The sequence below is a fragment of the Schistocerca americana genome, chromosome 3, assembly GCF_021461395.2.
Source record: "Schistocerca americana isolate TAMUIC-IGC-003095 chromosome 3, iqSchAmer2.1, whole genome shotgun sequence".
NCBI classification, from domain to species: Eukaryota; Metazoa; Arthropoda; class Insecta; order Orthoptera; family Acrididae; genus Schistocerca; species Schistocerca americana.
In genome coordinates, this window is record NC_060121.1 from 814290007 (window position 1) to 814308326 (window position 18320).

Here is an 18320-nt window from a genome sequence, read left to right on the forward strand (position 1 = left end):
CGAAGCACCAGAGAAGAGAGAACACCTAACAAGCAGCGCCAGGCGAGCGCGGACAGCGTACGGAGCGCCCTATACGAGACGGGCCTCAGACAGCTGCCACAACGGCAGATGGTGGACGACGCGGGCGCGGACGTCCGACGAAGCACCAGAGAAGAGAGAACACCTAACAAGCAGCGCCAGGCGAGCGCGGACCGCGTACGGAGCGCCCTATACGAGACGGGCCTCAGACAGCTGCCACAACGGCAGATGGTGGACGACGCGGGCGCGGACGTCCGACGAAGCACCAGAGAAGAGAGAACCCTAACAAGCAGCGCCAGGAGAGCGCGGACCGCGTACGGAGCGCCCTATACGAGACGGGCCTCAGACAGCTGCCTCAACGGCAAATGGTGGACGACGCGGGCGCTGACGTCCGACGAAGCACCAGAGAAGAGACAACACCTAACCAGCAGCGCGAGGCGCGTGCGGACTGCGTACGGAGCGCCCTACGCGTGACGGGCCTCAGACAGCTGCAACAACGGCAGATGGTGGACGACGTGGTCGCAGACGTCCGACGGAACACCAGAGAAGAGACAACACCTAACAAGCAGCGGCAGGCGACCGCGGACCGCATACGGAGCGTCCTACATGAGACAGCTGCCACAACAGCAGACGGTGGACGTCGCGGGCGCGGACGTAGGACGAAGCACCAGAGAAGAGACAACACCTAATAAGAAGCGCCAGGCGATCGCGTACTGCGTACGGAGCGCCCTATACGAGACGGGCCTCAAACAGCTGCCACGATGGCAGATGGTGGACGACGCGCGCGCGGACGTCCGACGAAGCACCAGAGAAGAGAGAACACCTAACAAGCAGCGCCAGGCGAGCGCGGACCGCATACGGAGCGCCCTATACGAGACGGGCCTCAGACAGCTGCCACAACGGCAGATGGTGGACGACGCGGGCGCGGACGTCCGACGAAGCACCAGAGAAGAGAGAACACCTAACAAGCAGCGCCAGGAGAGCGCGGACCGCGTACGGAGCGCCCTATACGAGACGGGCCTCAGACAGCTGCCTCAACGGCAAATGGTGGACGACGCGGGCGCTGACGTCCGACGAAGCACCAGAGAAGAGACAACACCTAACCAGCAGCGCGAGGCGCGTGCGGACTGCGTACGGAGCGCCCTACGCGAGACGGGCCTCAGACAGCTGCAACAACGGCAGATGGTGGACGACGTGGTCGCAGACGTCCGACGGAACACCAGAGAAGAGACAACACCTAACAAGCAGCGGCAGGCGACCGCGGACCGCATACGGAGCGTCCTACATGAGACAGCTGCCACAACAGCAGACGGTGGACGTCGCGGGCGCCGACGTAGGACGAAGCACCAGAGAAGAGACAACACCTAATAAGAAGCGCCAGGCGATCGCGTACTGCGTACGGAGCGCCCTATACGAGACGGGCCTCAAACAGCTGCCACGATGGCAGATGGTGGACGACGCGCGCGCGGACGTCCGACGAAGCACCAGAGAAGAGACAACACCTAACCAGCAGCGCGAGGCGCGTGCGGACTGCGTACGGAGCGCCCTACGCGAGACGGGCCTCAGACAGCTGCAACAACGGCAGATGGTGGACGACGTGGTCGCAGACGTCCGACGGAACACCAGAGAAGAGACAACACCTAACAAGCAGCGGCAGGCGACCGCGGACCGCATACGGAGCGTCCTACATGAGACAGCTACCACATCAGCAGACGGTGGACGTCGCGGGCGCGGACGTCCGACGAAGCACCAGAGATGAGACAACACCTAATAAGAAGCGCCTGGCGATCGCGGACTGCGTACGGAGCGCCCTATACGAGACGGGCCTCAAACAGCTGCCACAATGGCAGATGGTGGACGACGCGCGCGCAGACGTCGGACGAAGCACCAGAGAAGAGACAACACCTAACCAGCAGCGCGAGGCGCGTGCGGACTGCGTACGGAGCGCCCTACGCGAGACGGGCCTCAGACAGCTGCAACAACGGCAGATGGTGGACGACGTGGTCGCAGACGTCCGACGGAACACCAGAGAAGAGACAACACCTAACAAGCAGCGCCAGGCGAGCGTGGACCGCGTACGGAGCGCCCTATATGAGACGGGCCTCAGACAGCTGCCACAACGGCAGATGGTGGACGACGTGGGCGCGGACGTCCGAGGAAGCACCAGAGAAGAGATAACACCTAATAAGAAGCGCCAGGCGATCGCAGACTGCGTACTGAGCGCCGTATACGAGACGGGCCTCAGACAGCTGCCACAATGGCAGATGGTGGACGACGCGGGCGCGGACGTCCGACGACGCTCCAGAGAAGAGACAACACCTAATAAGCAGCGTCAGGCGAGCACGTACCGCGTACGGAGTGCCCTATTCGAGACGGGCCTCAGAGAGCTGCCCCATTGGCAGATGGTGGACAATGCGGGCGCGGACGTCTCACGAAGCACCAGAGAAGAGACAACACCTCATAAGCAGCGCCAGGCGAGCGCGGACCGCGTACGGAGCGCCCTATACGAGACGGGCCTCAGACAGCTGCCACAACGGCAGATGGTGGATGACGCGAGCGCGGACTTCCGACGAAGCACCAGAGAAGAGACAACACCTAACCAGCAGATCGTGGCTAGTGTGGACCGTGTACGGAGCGCCCTACGCGAAACGGGCATCAGACAGCTGCCACAACGGCAGATGGTGGACGACGTGGGCGCAGACGTCCGACGGCACACCAGAGTAGGGACAACACCTCATAAGCAGCGCCAGGCGAGCGCGGACCGCGTACGGAGCGCCCTGTATGAGACGGGCCTCAGACAGCTGCCTCAACGGCAAATGGTGGACGACGCAGGCGCGGACGTCCGACGAAGCTCCAGAGAAGAGACAACACCTAATAAGCAGCAACAGGCGTGCGCGGACCGCGTACGGAGCGCCCTATACGAGACGGGCCTCAGACAGCTGCCACAACGGCAGATGGTGGACGACGTGGGCGCGGACGTCCGACGAAGCACTAGAGAAGAGACAACACTTAACCAGCAGCGAGAGGCGAGTGCGGACCGCGTACGGAGTTCCCTACGCGAGACAAGCATCAGACAGCTGCCACAACGGCAGATGGTGGACGACGTGGGCGCAGACGTCCGGCGGAACAGCAGAGAAGAGACAACACCTAACAAGCAGCGCCAGGCGAGCGCGGACCGCGTACGGAGCGCCCTATACGAGACGGGCCTCAGACAGCTGCCACAACGGCAGATGGTGGACGACGCGGGCGCGGACGTCCGACGAAGCACCAGAGAAGAGAGAACACCTAACAAGCAGCGCCAGGAGAGCGCGGACCGCGTACGGAGCGCCCTATACGAGACGGGCCTCAGACAGCTGCCTCAACGGCAAATGGTGGACGAGGCGGGCGCTGACGTCCGACGAAGCACCAGAGAAGAGACAACACCTAACAAGCCGCGCGAGGCGCGTGCGGACTCCGTACGGAGCGCCCTACGCGAGACAGGCCTCAGACAGCTGCAACAACGGCAGATGGTGGACGACGTGGTCGCAGACGTCCGACGGAAAACCAGAGAAGAGACAACACCTAACAAGCAGCGGCAGGCGACCGCGGACCGCATACGGAGCATCCTACATGAGACAGCTGCCACAACAGCAGACGGTGGACGTCGCGGGCGCGGACGTAGGACGAAGCACCAGAGAAGAGACAACACCTAATAAGAAGCGCCAGGCGATCGCGGACTGCGTACGGAGCGCCCTATACGAGACGGGCCTCAAACAGCTGCCCCAATGGCAGATGGTGGACGACGCGCGCGCGGACGTCCGACGAAGCACCAGAGAAGAGACAACACCTAACCAGCAGCGCGAGGCGCGTGCGGACTGCGTACGGAGCGCCCTACGCGAAACGGGCCTCAGACAGCTGCAACAATGGCAGATGGTGGACAACGTGGTCGCAGACGTCCGACGGAACACCAGAGAAGAGGCAACACGTAACAAGCAGCGGCAGGCGACCGCGGACCGCCTACGGAGCGTCCCACATGAGACAGCTGCCACAACAGCAGACGGTGGGCGTCGCGGGCGCGGACGTCCGACGAAGCACCAGAGAAGAGACAACACCTAATAAGAAGCGCCAGGCGATCGCGGACTGTGTACGGAGTGCCCTATACGAGACGGGCCTCGAACAGCTGCCACAATGGCAGATGGTGGACGACGCGCGCGCGGACGTCCGACGAAGCACCAGAGAAGAGACAACACCTAACCAGCAGCGCGAGGCGCGTGCGGACTGCGTACGGAGCGCCCTACGCGAGACGGGCCTCAGACAGCTGCAACAACGGCAGATGGTGGACGACGTGGTCGCAGACGTCCGACGGAACACCAGAGAAGAGACAACACCTAACAAGCAGCGCCAGGCGAGCGCGGACCGCGTACGGAGCGCCCTATATGAGACGGGCCTCAGACAGCTGCCACGAAGGCAGATGGTGGACGACGCGGGCGCGGACGTCCGAGGAAGCACCAGAGAAGAGACAACACCTAATAAGAAGCGCCAGGCGATCGCGGACTGCGTACTGAGCGCCGTATACGAGACGGGCCTCAGACAGCTGCCACAATGGCAGATGGTAGACGACGCGGGCGCGGACGTCCGACGACGCTCCAGAGAAGAGACAACACCTAATAAGCAGCGTCAGGCGAGCACGTACAGCGTACGGAGTGCCCTATTCGAGACGGGCCTCAGAGAGCTGCCCCATTGGCAGATGGTGGACAATGCGGGCGGTGACGTCTGACGAAGGACCAGAGAAGAGACAACACCTCATAAGCAGCGCCAGGCGAGCGCGGACCGCGTACGGAGCGCCCTATACGAGACGGGCCTCAGACAGCTGCCACAACGGCAGATGGTGGACGACGCGAGCGCGGACTTCCGACGAAGCACCAGAGAAGAGACAACACCTAACCAGCAGATCGTGGCTAGTGTGGACCGTGTACGGAGCGCCCTACGCGAGACGGGCATCAGACAGCTGCCACAACGGCAGATGGTGGACGACGTGGGCGCAGACGTCCGACGGCACACCAGAGTAGGGACAACACCTCATAAGCAGCGCCAGGCGAGCGCGGACCGCGTACGGAGCGCCCTGTACGAGACGGGCCTCAGACAGCTGCCTCAACGGCAAATGGTGGACGACGCAGGCGCGGACGTCCGACGAAGCTCCAGAGAAGAGACAACACCTAATAAGCAGCAACAGGCGTGCGCGGACCGCGTACGGAGCGCCCTATACGAGACGGGCCTCAGACAGCTGCCACAACGGCAGATGGTGGACGACGTGGGTGCGGACGTCCGACGAAGCACTAGAGAAGAGACAACACTTAACCAGCAGCGAGAGGCGAGTGCGGACCGCGTACGGAGTTCCCTACGCGAGACAAGCATCAGACAGCTGCCACAACGGCAGATGGTGGACGACGTGGGCGCAGACGTCCGGCGGAACAGCAGAGAAGAGACAACACCTAACAAGCAGCGCCAGGCGAGCGCGGACCGCGTACGGAGCGCCCTATACGAGACGGGCCTCAGACAGCTGCCACAACGGCAGATGGTGGACGACGCGGGCGCGGACGTCCGACGATGCTCCAGAGAAGAGACAACACCTAATAAGCAGCGTCAGGCGAGCACGGACCGCGTACGGAGCGCCCTATTCGAGACGGGCCTCAGAGAGCTGCCACATTGGCAGATGGTGGACGACGCGGGCGCGGACGTCTGACGAAGCACCAGAGAAGAGACAACACCTCATAAGCAGCGTCAGGCGAGCGCGGAGCGCGTACGGAGCGCCCTATACGAGACAGGCCTCAGACAGCTGCCACAACGGCAGATGGTGGACGACGCGGGCGCGGACTTCCGACGAAGCACCAGAGAAGAGACAACACCTAACCAGCAGATCGTGGCGAGTGTGGACCGTGTACGGAGCGCCCTACGCGAGACGGGCCTCAGACAGCTGCCACAACGGCAGATGGTGGACGAGGTGGGCGCAGACGTCCGACGGAACACCAGAGAAGAGACAACACCTCATAAGCAGCGCCAGGCGAGCGCGGACCGCATACGGAGCGTCCTACATGAGATGGGCCTGAGACAGCTGACACAACAGCAGACGGTGGACGACGCAGGCGCGGACGTCCGACGAAGCTCCAGAGAAGAGACAACACCTAATAAGCAGCGTCAGGCGTGCGCGGACCGCGTACGGAGCGCCCTATACGAGACGGGCCTCAGACAGCTGCCACAACGGCAGATGGTGGACGTCGCGGGCGCCGACGTCCGACGAAGCACCAGAGAAGAGACAACACCTAACCAGCAGCGCGAGGCGAGCATGGACGGCGTACGGAGCGCCCTATACGAAAGGGGCCTCAGACAGCTGCCACAGGTCGGTCGGCAAAGAGAGCACCCAGCACCCTCTGGGCATAAATACTGGACAAGATCCTCCAATACGGCAGTCTCAGGTAGCACCTGAAGAAGGCAATGAGTTACGTGGCCTTAATATTGTGCCTGAGCGACACAAACACCCGGCAGTAGACCTTATTATTCCTCATGTCAAGATCTCGCCGGGAAAGTATGAGGAGTTACAGCTATATAACTGTTATCAGAAGTGTGTTTTAGCTAACATTGATTACACTGAAGGCCAGTGTAGGTATTTTGTTTGTGACTCGAGACAGTTTTCTTCATTTTATGAGACCTGTCACTGAACTTTTCACACGCACCTTATAAAAACTTCCTTATATGACTGTCAAGAATTGTTTTGGTGAAATAGAATCTCCTCATTTGACTGCATTTTCGGTTACTTTCGCTTTTGTCACACAGTTGGCGACAGTGAGATGAGCATTTCTGGCGAACAGTATCCACTGCAGTCCACCATAGTGCGTCTCCTCTACTGTGCCAGTAGAGAAAGGACCGAGCTGCGCTATGGGAACTGGACTCACCTTGGCGGGCACCTTGCCCAGCGAAGCCTCGATGAATCGCCGCTCGGCGGGGTCGATGCGCGGGTGCTTAGCCGGCGTGTCGTAGGCGAGCAGGAACCAGGGGATGCTCCAGAGGATGCCCAAGCCGCCGAACACGTAGAAGACGAGCGGCCAGCCCACCTCGCTGTCGCACATCACGCCCGACAGCGCCATCGTGATCACCGTGCCCAGGTAGCCGCCTGTCCACAACATACAAGTGCGCTCAGTCCAGTGACTCACGCTCATCACTGCACCAGGCAGGGTGCACACACATACACACACGTACACTCACTGCTGAGCCAAAACATTATGACCACCTGTAGGTAAAATTATGCCGCGTCATATTTCTTCTAAAATGATCGACGGTTCGATCTCTTTGCTGGGATCTTCCTCAGGATCTTCTGGTGTCTACTACTGCTAGAACACTGTCAGAGACGAGTGTCGCGTCCTCTTATGAACGGAAGTTTTCTCGCGTTCGTGCTGGAGAAGTGATGGTATGGGTTGAAATTCATATGGCTACCATTGGTGGGCCATAGTCATAGGCTAATATTCCCGCTCTGATGCAGGAGAAGGAGCGTTGTTGGCTAATCTCTTGTGGATACCATTGGTGGCCCATCGTCAGGCGTTTATCAAGTGACATGTGGCTGCGGCAAAGTGTATATAGGGCGAAACAGGAGGAACTGTTAAGGAACGCATTAAGGAACACGAACGGCACATGCTGCTAAGACAAAGCGCGCAATCAGCAGTAGCGGAACGTAATGAGAACTGTGGCGCTGACATCGATTTTAATAACGTACGCGTACTGGCTAGGGAAACAAATATTTATAGAAGAAAAGTCCAAGAAGAGGTTGAAATTTCCAAGAATGCATGTAATTTCAGTAGAGAGGACGGATACGGGCTTCCAGCATAATGGCTCCCCGCCATCAAGTAAGTGAATACGCAGCTGCGGTGTGCGAGCGACATAAACAACCCGCTGCAAGTCACCTCGGAGGACTATAATACACTCCTGGAAATGGAAAAAAGAACACATTGACACCGGTGTGTCAGACCCACCATACTTGCTCCGGACACTGCGAGAGGGCTGTACAAGCAATGATCACACGCACGGCACAGCGGACACACCAGGAACCGCGGTGTTGGCCGTCGAATGGCGCTAGCTGCGCAGCATTTGTGCACCGCCGCCGTCAGTGTCAGCCAGTTTGCCGTGGCATACGGAGCTCCATCGCAGTCTTTAACACTGGTAGCATGCCGCGACAGCGTGGACGTGAACCGTATGTGCAGTTGACGGACTTTGAGCGAGGGCGTATAGTGGGCATGCGGGAGACCGGGTGGACGTATCGCCGAATTGCTCAACACGTGGGGCGTGAGGTCTCCACAGTACATCGATGTTGTCGCCAGTGGTCGGCGGTAGGTGCACGTGCCCGTCGACCTGGGACCGGACCGCAGCGACGCACGGATGCACGCCAAGACCGTAGGATCCTACGCAGTGCCGTAGGGGACCGCACCGCTACTTCCCAGCAAATTAGGGACACTGTTGCTCCTGGGGTATCGGCGAGGACCATTCGCAACCGTCTCCATGAAGCTGGGCTACGGTCCCGCACACCGTTAGGCCGTCTTCCGCTCACGCCCCAACATCGTGCAGCCCGCCTCCAGTGGTGTCGCGACAGGCGTGAATGGAGGGACGAATGGAGACGTGTCGTCTTCAGCGATGAGAGTCGCTTCTGCCTGGGTGCCAATGATGGTCGTATGCGTGTTTGGCGCCGTGCAGGTGAGCGCCACAATCAGGACTGCATACGACCGAGGCACACAGGGCCAACACCCGGCATCATGGTGTGGGGAGTGATCTCCTACACTGGCTGTACACCACTGGTGATCGTCGAGGGGACACTGAATAGTGCCCGGTACATCCAAACCGTCATCGAACCCATCGTTCTACCATTCCTATACCGGCAAGGGAACTTGCTGTTCCATCAGGACAATGCACGTCCGCATGTATCCCGTGCCACCCAACGTGCTCTAGAAGGTGTAAGTCAACTACCCTGGCCAGCAAGATCTCCGGATTTGTCCCCCATTGAGCATGTTTGGGACTGGATGAAGCGTCGCCTCACGCGGTCTGCACGTCCAGCACGAACGCTGGTCCAACTGAGGCGCCAGGTGGAAATGGCATGGCAAGCCGTTCCACAGGACTACATCCAGCATCTCTACGATCGTCTCCATGGGAGAATAGCAGCCTGCATTGCTGCGAAAGGTGGATATACACTGTACTAGTGCCGACATTGTGCATGCTCTGTTGCCTGTGTCTATGTGCCTGTGGTTCTGTCAGTGTGATCATGTGATGTATCTGACCCCAGGAATGTGTCAATAAAGTTTCCCCTTCCTGGGATAATGAATTCACGGTGTTCTTATTTCAATTTCCAGGAGTGTACTTTGGATAGACATTCCCCCTCTCTTGCGCTGTCCGGTTCGAATCTAGCCAATGATGACGACCAACCAATAGCAGTAGCAGGAATTTCAACCAATACCCCTTGTCCAGTGTAAGTGTGGAATAGTGCCTTTCTATCCATTGACGATGGGCCGCCAATGGTGTCCACAGCAGATTAGCCAACAACGCCCCTTATTCTGCATCAGAGAGGGAATATTAGCCTGTGACTATGGACCACCAATGGTAGCCATATGAATTTCAACCAATACCGTCACTTCTCCAGCACGAACGCGAGAAAACTCCCCCTTATAGGAGGACGCGACACTCGTCTATGACAGTGTTCTAGCAGTAGTGGACACCTGAAGATCTTGAGGAAGATCCCAGCAGAGGGGTCGAAAAATCGATCATTTTAGTAGAAATATGACGCGTCCTAATAACCCAGAAGATTTTACCTACAGCGACAACGGGCACGAAAGCCTGCAGAATTACATATTGCCGGCCGGAGTGGCCGTGCGGTTCTAAGCGCTGCAGTCTGGAGCCGCGAGAGCAGGTTCGAATCCTGCCACGGGCCTGGATGTTTGGAATGTCCCTAGGTTAGTTAGGTTTACGTAGTTCTAAGTTCTAGGGGACTGATGACCTCAGAAGTTAAGTCCCATATTGCTCAGAGCCGTTTTTTAGTGGACTTCCGCATTTGCGACCCGCATCTTCGCTTTAATGACTGCCCATTCGTTTCTCTTTCGTTTACATTCTTTCCTTACTGCTTCACGTGTCCACAAGACCACTAGCAGGCATTCAGCCTCGCAATGGCCTGTGTTCATAATGTTTTGGCTCATCAGTGTACAAAGTAACATACCTTTTGGGACACGATGTCTTGAAGGGACAGTCAGTAAAAGAATTTGCAGCAGTAATCCTGATCATTCGAACTCCACACCTGATAGATGCTATTACGTTGATGCATAACTTTTTACCGCTTTTGTTTAGGATGATGGTACTCCGCTTACTATGGGTTTATTTATCAATCGTCATTCTTTATTTGTAGTTCATTGTTGCTATTTGAGTTCACAAATTGTCATTTCGTCATTTGCGGATAGTGAGTGGAGCAGTGGACGCTAGAAAATGGAGTGTCATGTGGAGAAATCGGAATGCTTCCAACATATTCTTCTGTTTCAGATCAGTAGAGGGGTGACAGTAGCGGAGGCAGCCACAAATATTTGTGCCATGTACGGGGGTAGCGCCATTGGACAAAGCACGGCAGTAAATTGGTTTCTCTTTTTAAGGAGGATCATTTTGAGATCAGAGAGTCTTCACTTTCAGGAAGACCTTCGGGTTTTGATGAAGATCGTTTAAAAGCATTAATACACAATGAGCCACCTCAGTGTACCCGAGAACTAGCAAATGTGACGAACTGTGATCATTCCACCAGCGTACGACATTTGCACTCAATGGAGAAAGTTCAGAAATCTGGTGTATTCGTACCGCATGCTCTAAGCCAAAATCAAAAAATCAGAGAGTGACCATATGTCTAACTCTGCTAGCTCGTAGTCAATTGGCTCGAGACCAACGCCGACCATTCCTGTCCTGTATCGTTACCGGTGACGATAGATGGTGTCTTTATGTCAACAAAAGGAAAGGAAAGGAAAGGGGTAGCTGAGCCCAAACAAAGCAGCAACTTCCTGTACAAAAACCTGCGCGCATCCATAAAAGGAAATGTTATGCATCTGGTGCAACAGCGAGGGTGTGATGTAGTACGAATTGCTTCCCCGAGGTGTAACCGTCACTGCCGACATTTATTGTCAACAAATGAGACGTCTTGGAGACGTAATCCAAGACTAACGACCAGGAAGACTGCAAAAAGCGACGATACTCCACGAAAAAGTCCGCCGGCATTCTTCTATACTGACAAAATACACTACACAGGAGTTGGGTTGACAAGTCGTTTCACATTCACCTTATTCACCAGATCTTGCGCCCACAAATTTTGACCTTTTACCCTCTCTATCGAACAACATTCAAGGAACATCCTTCCCGGATGAAAATGAGCTCCGGAAATGACTCGACGAGTTCTTCGCCTCAGATCCAAGTGATTCCTACAATCACGGAGTCGAACAGTTACTCCAAGTTGACAGATTTTTGTGAATAGCGAAAGAGAATATATTATGAACGACAAAAGGCTCTGTTGTGTTTGCTAAACTTATGGAAAACGCTACGAACGTATGCACCAACCCAATAATATGAATAATTAAGGGAACCCCCACAGCTGTACGGAAACACATTTATGGGGTCACGATCGGTTTCGTTCGTTAGAACATCGGGTTATCGAGTTGTGCCAGTATCATAATTAACGAGTCTCGTTGTCTCACGCAACATGAGACAAAATCTGAAACGGATGATCATATAAACGTTCGACTGACCACCTGACAGAAATAAGGCGAGCAGCAAGTGCATGCGACACGGCGTGATGTGGACATCAGACTACTCGCCTTGCTTCTGCCAGGGGTTCGGCAGAATACACTACTGGCCATTAAAATTGCTACACTACGAAGATGACGTGCTACAGACGCGAAATTTAACCGACAGGAAGGAGAAGCTGTGATATGCAAATGATTAGCTTTTCAAAGGATTCACACAAGGTTGGCGCCGGTGGCGACACCTACAACGTGCTGACATGAGGAAATTTTCCAACCGATTTCTCATACACAAACAGCAGTTGACCGGCGTTGCCTGGTGAAACGTTGTTGTGATGCCTCGTGTAAGGAGGAGAAATGCGTACCATCACGTTTCCGACTTTGATAAAGCTCGGATTGTAGACTATCCCGATTGCGGTTTATCGCAGCACCATGGACTATCAGCTCGGAGACCATGGCTGTGGTTGCCCTTGACGCTGCACCAGAGACAGGAGCGCCTGCGATGGTGTACTCAAAGACGAACCTGGGTGCACGAATGGCAAAACGTCTTTTTTTCGGATGAATCCGGGTTCTGTTTACAGCATCATGATGGTCGCATCCGTGTTTGGCGACATCGCGGTGAACGCACATTGGAAGCTTGTATTCGTCATCGCCATACTGGCGCATCGGCCGGCGTGGTTACACGTCTCGGTCACCTCTTGTTCGCATTGACGGCACTTTGAACAGTGGACGTTACATTCCAAATGGTTCAAATGGCTATGAGCACCATGGGACTTAACATCTTAGGTCATCAGTCTCCTAGAACTTAGAACTACTTAAACCTAACTAACCGAAGGACATCACACACATCCATGCCCGAGGCAGGATTCGAACCTGCGACCGTAGCGGTCACGCGGTTCCGGACTGCAGCGCCTTGAACCGCACGGCCGCCACGGCCGGCTCGTTACATTTCAGATGTGTTACGACCCGTGGCTCTACCCTTCATTCGATCCCTGCGAAACCCTACATTTCAGCAGGATAATGCACGACCGCATGTTGCAGGTCCTGTACGGGCCTTTCTGGATACAGAAAATGCCCGACTGCTGCCCTGGCCAGCACATTCTCCAGATCTCTCACCAACTGAAAGCGTCTGGTCAATGGTGGCCGAGCAACTGGCTCGTCACAATACGCCAGTCACTAGTCCTGATGATCTGTAGTATCATGTTGAAGCTGTATGGGCAGCTGCACCTGTACACGCCATCCAAGCTCTGTTTGACTCAATGCCCAGGCGTATCAAGGCCGTTATTACGGCCAGAGGTGGTTGTTCTGGGTTCTGATTTCTCAGGATCTACGCACCCAAATTGCGTGAAAATGTAATTGCATGTCAGTTCTAGTATAATATATTTGTCCAATGAATACCCGTTTAACAGCTGCATTGCTTCTTGGTGTAGCTATTTCAATGGCCCGTAGTGTATTTATATGACTGTTATCAAGAGAACTAGACCTACTAGAATATGATACTGTCACAACTCGGCAGCTCCATCAGGTTCTGACTAAAGAAACCGGTTTTTGACACAGAAAATGTGTACCAGTACAACTGTCATGGTTTTCATTAATCATTAACATTAGTTTCCAGTACTGCTGATTAGCTTACTTTAGCTATTTGCACGTTCTGCGGATCATATCCACATATCAATACAGAGATTATGCAAAAACATGGAAAAACCGTAAAAATGCTTGTTTCAACGTAAATGCAGATGCTAGCTATGCCTGTAGGCTGCGCTGTTGTATTTGGCCACGAACGGCCCCTCTGCAATGTCCTCAATACGTTGCAGGTGTCATTCGTGGTCAGAGCAGAGTTCTGTGTAGTTGCGGGTGCCTTACTTCGGAGCTAAGTGACTTCCAACGTGGGCAAACTGTTGGTGCCGGAAGTGTTTGGTGTTTCAAAAAGTACCAGATCGGAAGTTTATACCGCATACAGGGAAAGTGGAAAAACGTGATCCGCTACGTCACAATGCGGGCAATAGTGTTTGTTGAGTGGCTACGACGAATGGGCATTGAAGAGGATTGCGACGAGAAATAGCAGGATGACAGCTGCAAAAGTCACTGCAGAGCTAAAGATCGTACTGGCGAAGCCTGTCAGCACCGATACAACACGATGGGAGCTCCAGAAGCAGGGAATTTCAGGGCAAGCTTGTAACGCTGGAAATGCATATCCTCCTATTTCCATTTATTGTACTATAATTTTTTTTCCTTATTTTGTTGTCTGAAGATATGACATTTCCGTGTCTTTATATATTGTAATTGTTTTACTATTTGTATGTATATATTTATGCATTTATGTCGATGTATAATTGGTTTGTTTTGTAAATATTATTTCTATTTTTACTCTGGGTCTTGCCTAGGGAAAACTAGGCTATCGAACGATTACATCGATAGGTCGTGTGGAGAACCAAAGTGTTTAGGGTCTTTGGTAGTGTTAACTCTGCCGCGTGGAGCGCGGGCAGTGGGGAGTCTGGCTGGAATAGGGCGGTGGAGCAGGTCTGTTGAGTGACGCTCCCGCGAGTTGCCGCGCTTCCAGGATTTGGCAGCATGTAATTGCGTTCGACTTGCTATGATAGTTTCTGGCATGGTGTCGCGGACGGGAAACATTAGCAGGCACACATCAAGAGCCCGTTTCCCCTGATGACCGTGTCGAGAAGAAGGCGCGCCAACATCCAGCTTCTGCAACAGCTACGGCCGACAATGAGTGACTGTCGCCACCTCCTCGATCGACGACTTCAAACCTTCAATCAACCAACAAGGAAGACTGAAAGCACGTAAAGTTTTAGAACTGTATGGCAGACCTCAGATTTTCAAACTATTCCATTAGCATCACTAAAATACAGCAAAAAGGTTATGAACCTTTGTTGCTCATTGTCCCAATTGCATTACCAAGTAGGGTCCCTTCCTTTTCCGAAATGAACTCGAGTGTCGTTGAAATTCAAACGTCAGCATTAAAGTAATATCATTCGATTTCACTGCTTTAATTTCAAAGTTCAGTTAAGGTATTCATAGCTGGCTACAATATTTAGATTACACAAGCACAAATGAAGAGTGCGAGTTTTGTTACCATATTTTAGCTTACCTGTGACTGCAGCTCAGCTTGGTACGTACTAAATTTTACTATTGTTAATTGTTCAGAATCATTTAATTCAAGTTCAAAGTTAAATCTCTTATTTCTAAATTGCGTAGATTCAAGTAGCTTTTGAAATGATTGTTGAGATAGCGCAAGACTAACCTTATTTTATTGAATTTCGTAGTGCTTAAGAAACAAAGTTCACTATTAATTTCAGTCACTAAATTAACATCTGTTTTCCGGTTTTATTAATTCTTTTGCTAAATTAAGTCAGAGTGTAGCGAAATTTATTACTTCTGACAAACATTCAGTTTTCACACAACACGTGTCAACCTTCAGTTCCCACGCTTTTAGTACCAATTATATGTGCAATAACCTTTCTTTTTCAATTATTATTGTTGTTGTCCATAGGACTGGCAACCGTGATCTTCCCCAAATCTCAAATATCTAATTAACGCCAGTTAATTGTTAACGTAACGACCACACGTTTATTTTCTTTATTAACTTTACCCCTTTTCGAAATTAATTTCCACCTGTTTCATTTGCATTTTTCCTTTCATTTAGATGTAACCCTTTTCTCTCTCTTTACCAACAGATTAACTTCGGTGACGATTGCTTTTCCCAAATTTCCATTAGGTACAAGCGCTTTAGTTTTTACTGTCGTTAAGGTCGATAAGTGATGGGGAGGTTACAAGCTGTACTTCCAAAAACAACTCACCAGTGATCAGTACACGAAAACGTGGTGCCGAAACCATAGAACCTGGGCTATGGAGCAATGGTCGGAGGGTAACACGGAACGGTCCGGTGATGATTTGGGCAGCCATACCGTAGTATTCCGTGGGTACTTTGCAAGGGGGCATTACTGCCAAGGTATATAAGAACATTTTCATACAATGTTTGTTCCCCAATCGTGATGCTGTCTTCCGAGACGACAGGCCCTTTGCTCACACAGTACGCAACGTCGAGAACTGGTTTTGTGAGCACGAGGACGAATTGTCGCCACTCCCCTGGCTACCACAGTCACCACATCTCAATATTCTTGAGCCTTTGTGGTCTACTTTGGAGAGAAGTGTGTTGGATCGCTATTTACCTCCGTCACCGTTACCTCAACTTGACTATTTTGCAGAAAGAATGGCATTGCATTGCATTGAGAAGCGCGTTCGCGCAAGGAGCACAGAAAGAACGACTGCTGCAGTGCCTATGTCTACGTTGCAGTGGGTCTAATCCTGTTTGCGTCGTTCCTCTGGGTTTAATAAATGGGGGTCTGAAGAATGTCTCTTGATTCTTAACTTAATACTGATTCTCGAAACTTAGTGAGTGAGTTTCCTTATGATACTGAATGTCTATCTTCAGTCAGTCAGTCAGTCAGTTCATGTTATTCAAAATATACTTGCCGCTCTCCCGTGAGTGACCATTCGTGCCTCGTTTCTTTATATACGCTCATTATCCCCTGATAGTCCTACCTGGTATGACTCACACGCACTTGAACAATAGAGAGACTGAATTCCCACAGTATCATACCAGTTAATCAATATCTACCACCTGCATCACTTACGAGTGATCGTTTCATTACACATGTCAACAAATTGTTATACGTATGTTTATCAGTATCGTACCAATGTATCGAAATTTACCACTTGCCTCACCTACGAATGATCCTAGGTAATTGTTTCATTTTATACGACAATGAACTGTTACACATAGGTATTTCTACAAGTCGACTGATTCCAGCTGTGACGAGTTGCAGCTGTAGTCGTGCGATACTACAGGGTGTCCGGGCTAGAGGTGTACACAAACCAATGCTTATAACTAAAAAACTCGATTTTTTATGTTGTTGAGTATATATCCAGTTGACAGAGACACTCTCCAAAATGTGATTCTTACCATTTCATGAAAATCGCTGAGTCGTATGGCTCATGCGCTCAAATGTTTACTTCAAGTAGACGAAACAATGAAAGGTGCAGAGCTAAAGTATGTAACACGTGTTCAGGGGCGTGCAAGAAGGAAATGAAACGTGGCTCCTCCTGCACGTAAATCCATTTATGAAGGGGACATAACTCTTCGAGAAACGGGAAGTGTGCGTTCAAATGCTGGAAAACGTCCTAAAACGCATGTGAATGAAGAGACCGTGGAACGTGTTCGCGAAGCATTGGCTAGAAGGCCACGTAAATACATTAGACAAGCCAGTAGGGAACTAGCACGACATTACGCACAAACGTCTCCTGTTGCATGCTTACAAACTCCAGCTTCTGCGTCATTTTGAGCCTGAGGATCACTGCAGACGACGTGATTTTGCTGTTGAAATGATGCATCGTACAAACGAAAACAACGACTACCTCAGTACACCCCTGTTCAGTGATGAATCTACCTTCCACATCTGTGGCAAAGTTAACCGACATAACTGTCAAATATGAGTAAGTGAGACCCTAGCAGAGGTGACTGAGTGCGAAAGGACACCTCAGAATTTAATGTGTGGTTCTGATTACATAAACATTCTGCGATTCGTCGATTTTCTTTTTATGGAGTCTACAGTGGCAGGGCGCACTTATCTCGACTTGTTAGCGAACTACGCAGTTTCACAGTTGCCTCCGGACGTCATTTTCCAACAGTATGGTGCCCCATGGAGATATTACCACATATCTCCATGAGACATCTCCTCAAAATTGTGGAGAGGGGGGGGGGGGGGTCCCATTGCCTGCTGCTGCTGGCCTCTCGGACTGCCGATCTGCCTCCGCCGCTGGATTTTCAGTGCATGCATTGGGGTTTGTCAAGGACATTGCGGAACTAGGTTTCGAGACGTGGCAGATTTGAGGCAAAGGATTTATGCCATATTAGAGGCCATAACACTTGTCATGCATATCAACATGGGGCGAGAAGTCGAGTACCGTTTCGATATCTTTCGAACTACAAACGGTCCCCACACTGAACTGTACCAATATGAATAAAAATGTTTGAGCTCCTATGTACACCGTTGTGCAAATGAAGTTATACAACTTAACAGGTATTGAAATATGAACAAATGTTTTTGCATATCTCCATCCTGGACACCCTGTATTTTTCTGATTATTGTGAAGTGCACAGTTTTACATTTTTGAACAGTTAAACTGATAAGATGTGAGGACTTACTTCGTAGAATAAGCGACGAAAAGAATATGTGGAAAACATTATCTAGAATAAGAGGCCGGACGACAGGACGTAAGTGAAGACATTAGGGGGAAACCTCTATGGCACTAGAGTGAGACTTAGGAAGAAGGATGAAAAATTAGGCTTTTACGTCCCGTCGACATCGAGATCGTTAGAGACGGAGCACAACCTCGTATTGTTTCAAGGATGGGGAAGGGAATCGGCTGTGCCCTCTGAAAGGAACCATCCCGGCGTCGGCCAATGCTTGCTTCAACATAAAGGCAGATGCTAGACAAAATGGTTCAAAT

At 52.4% G+C, this 18320-nt stretch overlaps 1 protein-coding gene across 1 annotated transcript in view; it reads right to left on the reverse strand.

The window, feature by feature from the left end:
- The window catches only part of LOC124607067 (sialin-like), a 126626-nt gene that overhangs the window by 37232 nt on the left and 71074 nt on the right, over positions 1-18320 (reverse strand). The window contains exon 6 of the mRNA XM_047139242.1: positions 6948-7165. Within this exon, the coding sequence (XP_046995198.1) occupies positions 6948-7165 (218 nt within the window). The remainder of the gene's footprint in view (positions 1-6947; positions 7166-18320) is intronic.